This window comes from Protomyctophum bolini, assembly GCF_963924005.1.
Source record: "Protomyctophum bolini genome assembly, chromosome: 5".
NCBI lineage: Eukaryota > Metazoa > Chordata > Actinopteri > Myctophiformes > Myctophidae > Protomyctophum > Protomyctophum bolini.
The window spans coordinates 11,235,220-11,253,176 of record NC_137866.1 but is presented as its reverse complement, the minus strand read 5'-3'; the positions used below and the strand labels follow the sequence as shown (position 1 = coordinate 11,253,176).

General features: G+C 43.5%; 1 protein-coding gene across 1 annotated transcript; it reads right to left on the bottom strand.

The window, feature by feature from the left end:
- Positions 1 to 439: 439 nt before the first annotated feature.
- slc6a17 (solute carrier family 6 member 17) lies at positions 440 to 17,531 on the bottom strand (the record flags this gene model as incomplete). The annotated part of the gene is made up of 11 exons (XM_080763518.1): positions 440 to 802; positions 1,438 to 1,600; positions 2,084 to 2,243; positions 2,919 to 3,111; positions 3,850 to 4,042; positions 5,094 to 5,335; positions 6,760 to 6,870; positions 8,026 to 8,207; positions 9,841 to 9,967; positions 11,053 to 11,210; positions 17,231 to 17,531. The coding sequence occupies 11 exons, from the start codon at positions 17,529 to 17,531 to the stop codon at positions 440 to 442; spliced, it is 2,193 nt and encodes a 730-aa protein (XP_080619644.1).
- Positions 17,532 to 17,957: the final 426 nt, after the last annotated feature.

Below are 17,957 nucleotides of genomic sequence, written 5' to 3'. Positions count from 1 at the left end.
GAAAGTAATGCTCAGACGTACAGTATACTGTTGGGGAAGAGTTTGTAAGTTTTTGTATACTAGATGACTTATAATGTGCTTGACTGATGATCGGCCAGAATAAGCAGATGTCGTAAAAGAGAAACATTCGGTGAAAATAGCCGACAAGCTCACAGCGCGCCAAAACGCGTTGTGAGCTTGTACATTGGCTATTTTCGAGGGGGAAAAAGGAAGGGGCCATGTACAGATCCCTGGACGACCCCGGTCAACGAAGTATATAGGGGTTTATGGGGTAGCAAACGCTGCAGCAATCTTTTCTCCCTCTCCCTCTTTTATCTATCATCTATCATTTTTGCTCTCTCTCTCTCTCTCTCTCTCTCTCTCTTTTCATCTCTTGCTCTTTCTCTTTATCCACCTATCTCCCTCCCACTCTCTCTAAGCGGGATAGGGATTTAGCGGATCATAGCTCGGACTCGGGTGAGCCGATGTTCTGGTAGCCCGTCTTGGTGCTGGTGCCGTAGTTGGTGTTGGTCATCTCGTGGGTGCCCCCGGGGCCCAGGTACTGGCGCTGGGCGGGCATGGGGGAGGGCGCCTCGCTGGGGATCTTGCCGAGGATGAAGCGCTGCTCGTTCTCCTCCTCCAGGTTGGAGATGTCCTTCATCATGCCCTTGCGGTAGGAGACGGACAGCTTGTTGGAGCCGTCCGACCACAGGTTGAAGTGGCGGGCGAAGAAGACAATGGGCAGCGGCAGCAGAGCCGACACGATGAGGGCATAGGCCATGCCGAGAGCCCAGGGAGGGTAGCTCAGGAAGCGCTCCGAGCCCTGCCAGAGACAGACAGAGAGGAGACAACTGATTCATTGCTGCTATTTGTCTTAAAAGGTTTGATGCTGCGTTTACACGGGCAGATGCAAAACTACACTACCATTCATTGTCAATGGAAGCCAGCAACATGAAGATGCAAAGATGCATCCGACTTTTGTAGCTGCAGGAAAAGCTAACAGCAAGACATTTTCATGGTTTTATAAGCTAGTTTTTCTAAGTTGCAATGTGTTTACACAATTCCTTGTTCCCTTTTAATTGTACATAATGTTTTATGAATTCGTTCATTTTAACGAGAATTGAGAAAGGATGGAGGGATAGGGGGAAGAGAAAGAGAGGAATTTATATGTTCTTATAATAAAATATATTGAAAGGAAAGAAGATAAAAAGTAAGGACCGAACATTAAAAAGATACGAGTGCCACTATAAGTCATTGAATTGGAGCCATGTTTGAACATGACTGGCGAGCATTGATTATGGAATCATCTTTAAGCTCTGGAATCAAGCTCTCTCTCTCACTCTCTCTCTCTCTCTCTCACACACGCACACGCACACGCACACACACACACACACACACACACACACACACACACACACACACACACACACACACACACACACACACACAAACACTGACCTCTGCCTCCACCCAGGCATTGTAGCCTGCCGGGCTGACAGCCATCTCAATGACAGTGGCAATGATGAGCACCACCAGGATGGCTGGGGACACATACTTCCACATGTAGAAGTAGAACCTGTGGGGTGTGAAACCCAGCATGTCCTCTAGGTCCTGCATGAACCTGGGAGAGAGAGAGAGAGAGAGAGAGAGAGAAGGTGGGTTCAGTAAACCTGTGGGGTGTGAAACCCAGCATGTCCTCTAGGTCCTGCATGAACCTGGGAGAGAGAGAGAGAAGGTGGGCTCATGAAATAAAGAAATGTTATTTTCATGTCAAGGACCACCAGAATTATCTGTATTTGGCCACGGACCCCCATCCTAAAATATGTTGTTCCAGGGACCACCCAGAAGCAAACATCTTTAGTTAAAGACATTCGCTCTGAAAGAACATATATTCAAAGATTTGCGCCACATTTTCACGATTTAAAAATCTACAAGCAGATCTACAAGCTTGCCGCGCTATGAGCTTGTAGATCTGCTATTTTTCAACAGCTAAAGTATAACATAATGCTTGAAACACCAAAAGGAGTTCCCGTCCTGAATGAGTTATATGTGTTAGGAAGTCTAATCCAGTCCGGTCTGGTCCGGTCCAGTGCAGCACCATTACCTTTTAGTGCCGTAGATCCACGCCACAGAGATGTTCTCCAGGAAGACCACTATAGTGAGAGGCAGACCAGCTGAATAGTCATCAAACATGGCGACAAAGTAGTTCCCCGAGCGCTGCACGAACAGAAGGCCTAGAAAGAAGGCTATGATGCAGCAGCCCACTGCGGGAGAGAGGGACAGAACATGTTATGATCCTGAATGCACGTGTGAGGGCCATAGTCTATCACTGGTCAACATTATGGTAGCATTTTACTGTGCCAGATTGGAGAAATCTAACCTAAGAAAGAATCGCCAACACAAATCAACACATACTGTATATATTTATATATAGAGTCCAATTAACACTGAGTTTGAATGTCTCTTGAATCTCTGTTCAAGACTCTAACTTTAAAGCTGCAATCTTTCTCTATGCTAGGCTAAGATAAAAGACCTGCTTTGGCAGATGAGATAATACACTTTGAGCTTCATACAAAACCTCCTACACCTCCAGTTATAATTCTATTCGAACAAACAAAGAGGTAGGAGCGCACACCAATAGTGGGGAGGTGCTGACTGCGGGAGACAAAACTTGAAAAAAGAAATACCCTGAAGAAGGCAATTTGGTGCCGAAACGTTGGTGTAATAAAAGTTTCTTGCATCGTGAATACGAGCAGTGCGACCTCTACTTCTTTTTTCAAGTTATAATTCTATTAATATACCATATAGTTTGGATGTTTCATTCCCAAAAATGTTATGGATTTAACATGCTTGTAGTACCGTATTCCATAATGTATTACAGACAAAGAATATCCACTACATTGTGTGACGTGCACACTGTGACATGATATCGTCCTCACCACAGAGGATCTCCTTGCGTATCTTGAAGGCGTCCAGGATGGGTGTGGTGATGCCGGTCATGGTGCCAATCATGCTGCCCAGGCCCAGATTGATTAGCATGAAGAAGAACATGACCGACCAGAAGGGGCTGGCAGGGAAATGCGTCATGGCCTCTGTAAAGGCAATGAAGGCCAGGCCAGTGCCCTGCACCGCCTGAGGGAGGCATAAGAAATGAAGAATATATTTAAATCACAGATAGACAGACAGATGGGTATAATAACGGGAACAACTGGTATTGCATAACTGGGTGGGACATACTGTACATATATTTCCAACTTGCATCGTTCACGACTTGAACGATGATTTAGATCAAGTGCTGTTGATCTAAACAAAAAACTATATAATTGTCTGTCTTAAAACGGCACTATGTCACTATTTTAATGAATAAAATGTTCTGTGCTCCAAACAGACAGACAGATCTACACACAAAGCCCTTTATTGTGAGCGCTTAGCACTGCTCAAAAAATTAAGCACTTGCTCAGGAAACCAGGTTCAAATCCGGTTTAGATTTACATAGTGCAGCTTTAATTAATCCATTTGTACACTCTCTAGAGTGGAAATCACACAGAGGATTTTAATTCTTAATGCTTAATGCCTGATTGAATACTGTGCTAAAAATAGCCGATCTACAACGAGTCTGCGACACGTTGTGAACTCGGCTATTTCCGAGCGTGACACCCACACACAACCAAGCATAAAATGACTTGTCTTAGTAATACTAATACTAGCCCCTCCTTAACATTTTTGGTAGTTTTATTTGTTGACAAAATTGTCAGTTAGAAATTGTCATTTATTAGTAGTCGACAAACATTTTTAATTTTTTCGTCATAGTTTTAATCTACAAAAGGAACACTGCTATTAACCATGACAAACAAATTCACTCCTGCTGACCTTGTTGAGCTCATCCTCCAGAATACAGGCGTCCAGACCCAGATCTTCAAAGCTGCCCTCTTTGACTGTCTTGATGACTCCGTACATCTCGGCGTAATCCTGGGTGGACAGGTGGGAGAAGTTGATGTGAGGTGGGATGAGGTCTCGGCTTAACACACCAGTGTTCAGGTAGCCCAGTATCTTCTCTGCGTTCCTGCTCAGAGAAAGTCGAAGAAGGCGAGGGGGGGGAATGCATCATGGTTATGGTACAAACACTTGCTATAGGATAGGATAGGGCATAACAGTGCAGCCATTTTGTACTGCCACAGTTATAAAACCATAGTTATAATACATCTAGAGCAGGGGTTCTCTACTCTTCCTGGGGGTCGCCAAATTATTCTGGGGGGTCCCCAGATTATTATTATTATAAAAAATTTAAAATAATAACTTTGCAACTGAATAGCTGGAAAATGGAAATTAAGAGTTTACATAGTACACGTATAAAATTTCCTTAATGATTATATCTGGTTGCAGTGTTTATTTATGATGTATTTTCTCTATTATTAAGGTTATTGTAGCAGTCAATTTGTACTGGGGGTGGGGGGGTGGAGGGGGTCGTGAGACACTGGCTGGGGGTCCCCAGCCCAAAACATTGAGAACCCCTGATTTAGAGCAGACAGCCCCATCCCCCAGCTATTCATTTAAATTAAATCTGCTCACCAGCGCATGAAGCACGTGGAAGAATGCATTTTCCTTCATTTGAGCACCAAACTTTGGTGCTCAAATGCAGAAGACTTCAGCGTTGAGCACCATAAAGATTTCCCAAAAATATGTATATAAATGATTTTAAACGTAAAACCAAGCCATCCAGGAAATGGCTCATGATTCATGACCATAACATTTGAATATTTAATTGTATTAATTTAGAATATATACTATATTCTCCCCAATTTAATAATTATGCCAATTCATTCCTCCCTCCCCAGTCCCCACACATACTTGTGTGTTGTCACTGCTGTAAGCAAGTTGTAAATGACTGTAAGCCCAGGGATAACATAGCCTAACCGTAAACGCTGCGCTAATAGGTCTTAGCCCAGGGCTGAGTGCAGTGTGGCTATTGCAATTGCCGAGTTCCAACTACCGGTATGTATTTATCATTCATAACATATTAACATTCTGTTCCATCCGCTTCCCATTCTGTCTCAGTTTAAAATGCAAGCCCAGGTGACCATGCACATTGACAATTTGTACTACAAGGTACTCACTCGACAACACATTTCTCATTCATGATATTGGCCTTGAAGCCCAGCACGGCAAACACCACGAGTGTAGCTAAAATGGAGGTGACAAAGTTGATGACTGAGACCAGTGCTGCATCAAAGTGGCAGTTGTTGTCTCGCTTGTTGTAGCTGGAGAACGCGATGACACCTCCAAAGCCCAAGCCCAGGGCGAAGAACACCTGAGTGGCTGCTTCTCTCCACACCTGGGGTTCTAACATCTTCTCCAGCTGAACAGAGGGAACAGGGAACAGAGAGAAAAGGTCATTTAATGGCCACATTATTACAGTAAGGTCAAGTGTTATGCTTGCGTTTAGGATTTGGGCCAGCAATATCACTTGATTTTACCCTTTCAAACATAATTACAATTATATTCACAATGTATAATTACGTATTGCATAACACAAATACATTGAAAGGTCAATGCTTCTCTCACAGAAATAATTATCTTGCCAAAGCATGTTATATGCAACTATACAAATCCACCACAAGAGGGAGACAACAGCCAAGCTTTCATCATACCAGTAACCATACAAAATAGTAATGACTAATGAGTGATGACACATTGATTTTCCTACAAGAAGCTCTAAATGACAGATTAAGCACAGAGGCTGAAGCTATCATTCACTCACGCCTCAATTTCTTGCAGTGTTAGTTAAATATCTCAGATCTCGATTGGGTTGTTAGCACAAAGTAATTAATGGATTGATGGACAACACGTTCTCAAAGCATAGTATAACTGGACAATTCATGGTCAATTAACCATAAAATAACGTATAATGATTCCAGAAGGAGGAGAGGACACCGGGAGCATGCAGTGTCCTCTCCTCCTTCTTCCTATCCTGTGATGCACCAGACCACATTTAAAATTGTCTAGGTCTACTTTGTATGTTTTATCTGTCTCCCGGCAGAGTGATGTAATTGCAACTGTGACACTGCGCTGCAGATGTAGTTATATTGTATTTACATACTCTACCATACAAATTGGTTCTACCATTTTATTCCTTAAAATTAGTGCTCCAGTGGTTGCCACCATTGGTGTGTGAATGTGGGAAGTGAGGACGCTGGCGTCAACTGTTCCTCCCAATGTATGAATGAATGGACCATTGTAAAGCGCTTTGAGTAAGCTCGTAGTGCATAGAAAAGCGCTATAAAAATTAAATCTATTGTTATTAGTGCCAGATTGCAGCATTAATATACAATTCAAAGCATAATAATTATTCTTCCATATCACTTATTGTGATTAATTACAGTAGTCTGTGATGATAGCGATTTCAGGATTGAAAATGTTGCTGTAACAACGCGGCACACAGTGATTTCAGGAGAGACTCTGCTAACCGTAATTTTACTACTATACAATGCTTTTTATGTACAGACATAGCCCCTTGAGGGAACATCTTCCCAAGTAATGCAGAGGCAGCCTTGTTTAGCTATGGCACTGACAGTACAGTCAACACAACCCTCTTAGATTCCTCAGAAGATGGACATTATTTGTTGGCTGCGTTACCTCTCACCTTAGGAGTGAACATGTGAGCTGCGTTCCTCTCACCTTAGGAGTGAACATGTGAGCTGCGTTCCTCTCACCTTAGGAGTGAACATGTGAGCTGCGTTCCTCTCACCTTAGGAGTGAACATGTGAGCTGCGTTCCTCTCACCTTAGGAGTGAACATGTGAGCGATGCCATCCACTGCTCCCCTGAGCATCAGGCCTCGCACCAGGAAACAGAAGAGCACAACGTAAGGGAAGAGAGAACTGAAGTACATCACCTGAAAGATGGAGAGAGAGAGAGAGACACACACACACACACACACACACACACACACACACACACACACACACACACACACACACACACACACAGAAGGTCAGCTGGAGAGGGAAAGAGTCAAGCACATCAGACACTGTTGCCATGGACACTGGACACCACCCGTCTGCAGCCTCACACTTGGCAGGCACAGATGAACACGCATGCATGCACGCACGCACGCACGCACGCACACACACACACACACGCACGCACGCACGCACGCACGCACGCACGCACGCACGCACGCACGCACGCACGCACACACACACACACACACACACACACACACACACACACACACACAGTGACAGCCATGTCCTTGCTTTGTGTCCTGATATTGTGGATTCTTCCCCAATGTGGAGAGAAATACAGACAAAGACTTTATTGTGTATCTTTCTGTTAAAATGTGTTCTGGATGGAGCGCCGCTGTGATACAGTATGTGACTCATTCCCTGGATTGAGATCACAGGACGTTGGTGCAGTTTATTTGCCAAACAAAGAATGTCCGCATGCGCATCGCTTCAAAAAGCTCATTAATGTTGCATGCCTCTCTCTCCCATAACATCAATGAGATCCAAAAATAGAGCAGTGGTGAAGATATGCTTCAGCACCTGACCTCTGACCAGCAGAGCATTAGGAAAGTAAAAAACTAATCCACTGATGAAAGTTAAATATGGATTACGCGTGCGTCCGTGCGTGTGTGAATTACACACATGCTTGCATAATATCACGTACATACTGTACACAAACTAACAAATAAACAAACGCAAAGTCCTGTCATCACTCTCGCTTATCCCCTGGTTTGCGGAAGTAATTTCTCAATGCAGAATAACATTGGTTCCTCTTAAAATCATCTCATATAAGCAATGTGGTCCAAAAATAGACAGTCAATCACTCATATTTGATAAAGTCTGTTTCTAGCAACAACAAAAAAACTAATTCGGCACGAGTAACATTAGCGTTTTCTCGCAGTCAGTTGATTCTTCATATCCATATTAGTGAATCCGCCGGGATCATTTGTTTACCGGGTAGGATGTGAAATTACGTCAGACTATAGAGCTTCACACAGGCTCAGAATCCCCTGCTGTGGGACATGGGAAACCCTGTACTGTACCTTCCCAGAGGACTGGATGCCCTTGATGACGGCCAGACAGACAATGATCCAGGCAGCGAGCAGTGACAGGGTCATCCTCCAGTTCAGGCCACCAGTGTCGTCAATGGAGCTGGTGATGTTGAGGGTCTGACGGTACCAGAAGTAGGTGGTCGCTGAGCTTTTCTCGCACTCTGGCTCCACGACTACAACAAGGAGGTATAACGGTATATCAAAACTATAGAAATGTAACAAATAATCACATATACCAAACAGATCTAATAAGACAACATACTGTAAACACCAGACACCTATTATTTCCTGGAAAGAGATACCGAAAAGAGAACATCTAATCAGTTGATGCATAAATTATTTTAAAAAATGTACGTTCATCAGTCAATTGCACCTACTGTAGGCCACAGTCAAGTTGAATGTCATTGGAGCTCCCCAACTGCTTTCATAACAATAAGAACAGCATGCATGCTAATTATGTAACCATGTCACATTCTGTGTTTATCTATTCTCCGCCTCTCTTGGCAGGCTACCAGCTGCCGGAAAGCCTGGTTACTTGCACTGTGGGCTGGGTCGTAGCCTTTAACAGGCCTCTGGTAGCAGAGCTGCCATTTCCAATAATGTAAGGAGGCGAGGCAACCTAGGACTAGCTCTGGAGTCAGCACAACACCAGGTCTGAGCATATGCTGCTCGACTGTGAACCAAGCTGCTCCAATACATACTGTAGGTGATTTCTGCAACTTCAGGAGCCGTGCTGCAATTACAATTGATTGTAGAAAACCATACTGATTTTAGTTAAGCGTTTACTGAGGCTGTTTTGTCTGTCTGACTGTGAATATTCTAGGTATGTCTGTAAATACTGTATGTATGTATGTATGTATGTATGTATGTATGTACTGTTCTGTATATGTATGTTTTAGAGATGCCCAGATCGATCAGACAAGCAATTGAGTATAGTATATGATCCGGGAATTACGATAATCATTTCTATTCCCCCCCAACACATCACGTGCACGCACGCACGCACATACACACATTTGTATCCTCTGTGTGTATCTTGTAGCCCTGTATCTCAAAGTGAAGTTGTTACCACTGTCAAACATGACTTCTTGGATAGGCCACTGGAATAATAAATGTTCATCAACACTACATCTCAAATATACAGTAGGCCTACTAACTTTGTAATCAAGCTGTTGCTGCATCTCAAATTGATCAAAACATGTCAGAGAGGGTTAATTGTGATAGATTACCTAGACTAATTGCTAGACAGTACTAATCTAAATCTAAACTACCGGTAGTTTCAACCTGTGGATTTAGTTTGTTCTGCTGTTTAAGGGGTCATGTCCACAGAAAGTATTTATTTTATTTAAAGAAAATTGCTGCCAGTGCCCATCTGCCATGCATTCCTATGGTAAATAAAGATGCGCTGGAGCAATGCTCTTCCCAGCGCCGAGCATCATGCTTTAGCTGCTAAAGCATGATGCTCTCTGCGTCCATCGCTTTTGGCAGAGCGCCCTGGGCGCTTCAAGCAGCAAATATTTCACATTTGGAGAGGAGTTCTCTCATGTTTGATCCTCCTGGCTGTCTCTGACAACTCAGTCATTTACAACGTGACATTGAATTGTTACCACAGCGATGAGAGGTCCATGTTAACAGTTGTTTCAGCTAGGAAGGCTATCTGTGCTAATAATAACACAGATGAGAGGACGTTCGAGGCGAGCACCGTCATCATGGTTGATAGGTTTGAACGTTGTGTCATAAAGTGCTCATAAAAACCCTTTTGTGTAGACACGGACCCTAACACAGCTGTGTGTTATATGGACTCACTGGCTTGGCTTCCATTCCTCCTGATGGGGCATTCAGCCCACGGTAATGGGTACTGGAAGGACTGGAAGAAATAGAAGATACTCCAGCCGATGATCACATTGTAGTACAGGCCCACAAAACCACAGACCTGGAGGGGGTAAGGAATGACAAGAAATGTCTTTGTCTACCACAAGTACGGTACATGGGATGCAAAAAGAAAACCATCATGGGACTCAAAAACAAACAGTATGTATTATATCTTTGCAGTGAATGTCCACAGCCGTTAAACCGTCACAGCTCACATGCTGTGCTCCCAGCTTAAGTGTGTATGAATTATTGAGGTGTGTTCCTTCGGAAGCCTGGATTCTAGCCTTCTACGAGGAGGTATTTATAGCTTCTGAACCTCCCCGTTTCCACATCCTAGACATCACACGTTTCACTGCCCCACGCTTGGCCTCTGACTCCTTGCTTCTCAAACTGACTGATTAAGATCAGAACTGATCAGATTCTGTAAATTAGTAGGTCAATTACAAACTGGATCATCCAGTAACTCACTGGCTGACTAGCTCACCAAGTGGCAGACTGAGAAAAGTATTTTACTTACACATTATCGCGCGATGGTGTCATCTATTTTATTATGTTTTTGGCTTTGAACATTGGAACATATTAATTACAGACATATTTAATCATTTTAGAATTCAGTCATGGAGTGTTTTTTCTCCCTGACTATCATAACATCTGACTGGATGGTGCCACTGAACAGCAGACTGTTACAGCCACGAGGAGTTGCCACTAGATGACTGATGGACATGTCTAAATCTTAGACTAAATGGGAAAGGAAGAAATGTGAGTTTCTGAATTCTACTCTGCACAGTCATCATGTGAAATGTCACAAAGCCTCGTCTTTCAGGGACTTTATCCACTCCGCGGCGGTGGCTCAGGGGTAGAGTGCCTGGATGGGAACCGCAAGGTTGCCAGTTCAAACCCGGGCTCCCCCAGAGTTACTGTCGAAGTGTCCTTGAGCAAGACACTGAACCCCTAATTGCTCCCGATGTGCTAGTTGGTGCCTTGCATGGTTTCCGCTGCCATCGGTGTATGAATGGGTGAATGTAATGCACAATCTATGTAAAGCGCCTTGGATAAAGGCGCTATATAAATGCACCATTTACCATTTACTTTGCATGTCTTGTATGTCTTCCATAAAGCTACATTAGAGCTCAGGATAGTCCTTACCATCAGGCTGGAGACCCCAATGCCTCCCAACTGTGGGTAGACGTAATTCCACACCCCGATACTGCCACGCCGTATCCTCTGACCCACTGCCAGCTCCAGGAAGAACAGAGGGATGCCGATCAGGATGAGGAGAATGAAGTAAGGCACCAGGTACGCACCTGTGACACAGGGGGAAAGGATTCAGTCTTTAAATGTTCTGATGAATTGAAAATGGAGGCCCCTGATGTAAACACATCTAGTGCTTTTCGGTGTCGTAGCAGTTTTTGTATTGACTTTTTGTTTGAAATGTACCCATTCTACATACTGTACTGTGAAATAAAAAATTCAATCAATAAATCAATCGATCAATCAATCAATGAATCAATCAATCAGTGAGCAGACAATATAAAGGAATGGCAAAATTGAATAGTGATGAAACACATTTCTGTCCTGCATGAACTGACAATACAATTATTTGCCAGTACAGTGAATGTGTTGTGAGTGTTATTATGCTTATCCAAATATAGTTATCATTATTAAATTATTTTCATTAATTATTTAGGTTTCAACAACAACAATACATACACACAGGACTACATATACAAATTTACAATTTAGCCATTTAGCAGACGTTCTTAATCCAGAGCGATTTACAAAACACACACAAGACATTAACAATACCTTAAAAATAAAAAGATAATACAGCAATAAAAATAAAAAAAGATGAATAAAATCACTTCATTCTAATACAGATTGTCACTCACTTGCCATACAGAAATTGTCCATCTAGTAATTCACAGTCCTATACCTAATACCTAGCCTAATACCTGTGTCAGACTATCACATCTCCGACCCAGGATTGATGTGATGGAGAATGGCTGATTTCCAATTGAACAAAACAAGGCAACGAGACAATAAAGAGAAGAAAGAAGGATTGAGCGACAGATACTGTCATTTCATCAGAGACCACTCCAAAGGCCATAACCAAAAGGTTAAGGCTGATCTCCTTATCATAATATAAAAGAAAGGTCTCAAAAACATAAAGCCAAAATTGTAATAATGATGGGCATGACCACAACATATGGCAGACAGTGGCTGGAGCCTGATGGCACCTGTAGCAAGTCGTATCGACATCTGGGTAGATCTCAGCAACAGCAAGTCTGCCCTTAGAAATGTGTAACCCGGGCTGGGCCTGGGGGTGCCTGCTGGCCAAGTGGTCCAGGCGCATGCCACATATAGGCTTTGGCTTGACAGCGTATCGCGTGTTCGAGTCCCCTTTGCTGCATGTCTTTCCCCTTCTCTCTCTTTCCTGTCCATCTTTACGTGATACTATCAATAAAGGCAGAAAGATAAAAATAAAAATAAAAAAAGTGTAACCTTTGAAACACTTTGAACTAAAGTAGTTCATGAGTGATGCAGACAGATGATGATGAACGTATACTTTAAACTGGCAGACAGTTGCCAAGAATCACCAGGGATTTCAAGTCCCATATCATTACACCATGACTCCATAATACGGCCCAGTGATGAAGATGCCATCTCTTGAATATCACTACAGTATATAGTTTGCTCACCATCCCCCATCCAAATAATCCACATAATGTTATATAATCTATAAATAAAACCAAAATCAAAGTACCCATGTATGAAGCCCACTGAGCACATGAAATGCGATCAAAACCTAATCCTCTGAGGCTCTGACTCAGACTCTCAGTGTCTATTTTTGGTATCAATTCTATCTGTCCACCACTAGTCTATTGTCATCATCTCTACCCTCCCTATGATAGTCTTTCTCCCTACCTCCCTCCCTCCCTGCCCCCCCCCCCCCCCCCCCCTCTCTCTCTCTCTCTCTCTCTCTCTCTCTCTCTCTCTCTCACACACACACACACACACACACACACACACACACACACACACACACACACAACCCAACACTTTCTCTCGCCCTCTCCCCTCACTTTGTCTCTGTTATCACCTTCTATTTTGCCAAAACTGCCACCTCTCCTCTTCCTTTTTTTGAGCAGCAGGCTCTCTAACAGACAACATATCATGTCCATAGCCTAATACGTCAAGACACGGAGAGGCACCATGGTGATAAAAACAAATCCAAGGCAGGCGAGAGTACTGGACAGCACTTCCTCATACACTGTTATTGCCTCATGACTCTAATAGCACACCACCAGGGATGTGCCTGAATCAAACATAGAAAACGTGGTGGCTATAGCTACAGTATATTGCAGTTAAAGGTAGACATAGCAAAAGGAGGTTGGGGGTATGAAAAAGAGAGAGATGGGGGAGAGAGAGAGAGAGAGAGAGAGAGAGAGAGAGAGAGAGAGAGAGAGAGAGAGATGGGTATCATAGTCACTATAGGACAAGCCCAGACTAGTACAGTATATTCAGTATCCCACAAGGGCTCTTGGTATTAAAGGGCAACTTCACCCATTTTCAACCTATAATTGGTCCTCACTGCTGCTCATGATAAAATGGTGCTATTTCTTTCTACTCAGTGTCTCAGAGGTGGAATGTGGACCACAGAAATTCGCCTACCAGTGGCTTCATCCTTTTAAGTTTAACAAATTGACCCATTTTACTGTGAACATACAGTACACATACAATGTAGACAGAAAACACACAATTTGGCATATGGCTAGTGCATACACACATGAACATGTCTGTAGCCTACACATTGCAGTGCAGTGCTAAATGGTACATTTATTCAACTAACGTTGTTACCTATGTGGGGTTTGGCCGCTCATAATTCCAACCTCCCATTATTCGTTATTATACGTCCCAATAGGCAAATGTTAGGTTAGTGTGAGGTTAGGCGTTAGGGACCGGGTTAGGGAGAGCGTTTGTTATAATGGGCCAAATGGGGCCAGTCAGACCAACAGAATAATGGCCAAAATGTCCACGCTGACAGCTGAATTTCCTCCATCGTCACCACTATATCTATATGCCACACCAGTGATAATGCCAAATAGAAACCATGCAAGCTAAGTGTAATGTCCTGGAAACTAACCCGGGTCTCCCACGTGGAAGGCTAACATCTTGGGGTTCTGCCCACAAGTCAGACATCCCGTCAGACCTGCGCAGCCGTGGCTCCCGACATGCGTGGCGGGTTACAAGTAATCCGTGCTGGGGGTTAAAATGACCCATGGCTTCCTGTGAGGTTAGGGTTAGGTTAGGCATAGTGTTAGTAATGGTCGGACCAATAATACCAACATCTTAACTACTAAGCCAAAGGGATAACTCGGGGGAGACATTAGACTTTTAGGCCATCAGGCGGAGGTTGTTGTAAGCCACTATACACTCACCCCTCTTTTGACCTCGTTCCATGGGGAAACCCAATCCGAGTCACTGCACCATTGTAACGTCTGGGATTCAAACCCGGGTCTCCCACGTGTAAAGCCAACATCTTAACCACTAATCCAAAGGTAACTCTATTTTTCAACTGCAACACCTGAGATATTAGACTTTTAGGACATCGATCAGGCTGAGGTTGTGAGACACTGCTTAGACTGCTTCACTAACTCCCCTTTTGACCTCCTCCCACAGGGAAATCCAAAGCCAAAGGGAATTCCCTGTAACTCTGGGGAGATATCGGATATTTTAGGCCATCAGGCTGAGGTTGTGACTGTGAGCTACTCTGCTACATAAGCAGATTTAAATTAAAATGAATCCTGGCCTCTGTGTGTCCTCCTCAGTGCATGCATAACCAATACTACTTAACTACCTAAACACCTTCTATACCTAAACTCTTCTATCTAATCTGGAAAAAAGGGGGGAAAGTGCTGAGGAGACAAGCCCCGTTAGCCCTGAGATGATTACAACTGATTGCACCATCAGCTGACATGAGGTGTTGGCTGTTCTGACTAATAGCAGCCAATTAATCAAAGGGCTTGGAGACTATTACTGCCATCAGGTACAGTAGGTGGTCCAATACAGCTATGTATACGTGCAATACGCACTGTGCGTAGGGCCGCAACACGCTCCGGCACGTATTAACAAGCGGCCGTGTGTCCTCACAAACGGCGAAAATAGCCGATCTGAATGAGGAAACGCATCAGGACGGGGGGCAACCCAATGGTCAGCTATGTCCCTGGTCCAATACAATACATTATGCCTATAATACATTGACCATTAATACACACTACGTATGTACCTGTTTGTTTCTGTCATCAGTAAAATCTTATAGTCACATTATAGGCACTGCTTATATTATTTTCTGAAATGTATCTCTAATTCGCACACACACACACACACACACACACACACACACACACACACACACACACACACACACACACACACACACACACTTAGGCCTAACCCTATGCCAACTACAAAACTAGCTGTGGGACTACACTACAGTACTCAATGAATACTAACTGACTGCACTTCACATTAAGGAAATGAGAGCTAAATTGACTGAAATGACTGGAGCGTTTCTCTGTAATCTGACACAAATGCAATTTCCATCACATGAAGCAGCGGCACGAATGTCAAGGCAATCACCAACACCAGTGGGCATTTTCAATCACATCCCGTTCCAGCAACATGACACGTGTACTGTACGCAACAATATTAGCTTGCAATATCAATTTCTCATCAAAAGAAAACAGAAAACAACTTAACCTCCTCTTCTTAAAGGGTAAGACCACTTTTTGAGAGGTTTGGGTTGTTTTCTTACCTTATTATGGGCAAACTATTCCATTCCATGAGTTATTTCGCTCCGTTGTGTTGTTTATTAGCAATTTAAGAAATTAAAATAGTCGCTCATTGACTTCCATTGTAACGGGGAAACAGCTCTCAAAGTCACTCTTTTAGCACATAAACCAACGCAACAAAAGCTGATTCTGACAGTTTATGACATCAGGAAAACTCATGCGGTTTTATTTTCGTCTTTTAAGATAGATTTATAAAGTTACTATTTTAGTCGGAGATAGACTGCAGCAGTTCTACGGCGTTCCCAACTCTCGCGGGCCGTCTTGCGAGGTTTCGTTTGTAAACAGAAGTCTCCACGCTGTTTGAGATGCACCCTCGCATATGAGAAATCCCAGACACAGACACTTTACACACTTCTTCTAAAGTGTCTTATAAAGTGTCTCCCTCAAACACGTCCACGTTTTTAGTGACAAGCGGACGAGATCAAATCCATTTGTTTACATCCCCGTCGTTTCCAATAAGGAAGTGGTGTACAGTTTTGGTCCAATCAGATCAGACGCGAACGGCAGTGATTCGGTCGGCGTAGGCATACCTACCAGATCTTCTTTCTACACAAATTAGTCAAAACAAGACAAAGTTGACATTTTTTATTAAAAATAAAACCGCATGAGTTTTCCTGATGTCATAAACTGTCAGAATCAGCTTTTGTTGCGTTCGTTAATGTGCTAAAAGAGTGACTTTGAGAGCTGTTTCCCGGCTACAATGGAAGTCAATGGACCCTATTTTTTATTTCTTAAATTGCTAATAAACAACACAACGGAGCGAAATAACTCATGGAATGTAATAGTTTGCCCATAATATGGTAAGAAAATAACCCAAACCTCGTGGTCTTACCCTTTAAACACTTACACATGGCATGTAAATAGGTTTTCAATGTAATGGGACCAGCATTACATCCCAGGACCCCAGAGGGTGACATTGATTGCTTCATTTCTCAATTTAGTGAGTCTAAAACCAAATTCCAATACCCAGAATCTTGGCCACTCGCTCACTCACACTCACTCAATCCTGCATGGTGGTGTTACGGTGAAATTGGTGACCTGCTGAAATATGTGACAATCATGTAGAGTAGAGTAGACAATCACATAATGTCACATAATGGCCGAATGTAAATCATTGTGGTTGTTTATTAGCAGAGTTCAATTATATAGCGGTATTTAGGCAACGTATCTAAAGGCCCTCCATGTCAGTTATGTGTAGTGACCCACGTAAGACTATGTACTGCAACCTATTTCTAACTAATGTACTGATTCAGAAAACCTGCCCATGATACAATTACAGTAGTTCCATTCCATTTTCTACACAATCATATAACTGTATGTAGGACTTTAAGGTTTCTGGGTTTGACATACAACAAATTGCCCTATACCTAAATAGAGCAAAATCATCTGCAAACATACCGTATGCATTTGCTAAGCATAGACCCTAACCTGTGTCGTCGTCCCCCCCCCCCCCCCCCCCCCGGATATCCTACCTCCACCGTTCTTCTGGCACAGGTAGGGGAACCTCCAGACATTGCCCAGGCCTACAGAGAAGCCCACCTGGGCAAGGATGTACTCCAACTTGTTGTTCCAGGCCGGTCGACCATCGTCCACGTCAGGGTCAGGGGAAGGCAGCAGGCCCTTTCCTGGGGCGATGGCCCCCGGGCTGAGGCCCATGCTCATCTGACTGCTCTTATAGTCCATGGGGTGTTCCAAGGCCAGCAGGTCAGCCACCGACTCAGTGACGGGTTCATTGCTGTGTTCTTTCTGGGTCACTTTGCTGTTCTTTGGCATGGCGGCGAACCAGCAACTCCTCAAAAGGGGTACAGGTGACGGAGGGAGAGAGAGTGCAGAGCAGAGGAGAGGAGGGATGGGGCAATGTTCCAGACAGGTACACGTGTGCTTTGTCCTAAACCTGTAAGAAAGGAAGGATTGGAAGGTGTCAGAATGAGCAGCTGGCATTTGCATTGTTAGAATAGAGTAGACTAGAATACTTTACTGGCAATAATACAATCACAACAGTGTCACCATTCAAAAATGCCAACGTGAATTAGACATGAAAAGTCGACCTAATGGAAACAACCTTCAGCTCTTTTGTTTGATGTTTTCATTAATAAGTAAAAAAAAAAAAAGGAAAATTTAGGTCCTTGGCTGCACTTGCAGTGTGCATAAGAAAGACAGACAGACAGACAGACAGACAGACAGACAGACGAGGCAAAC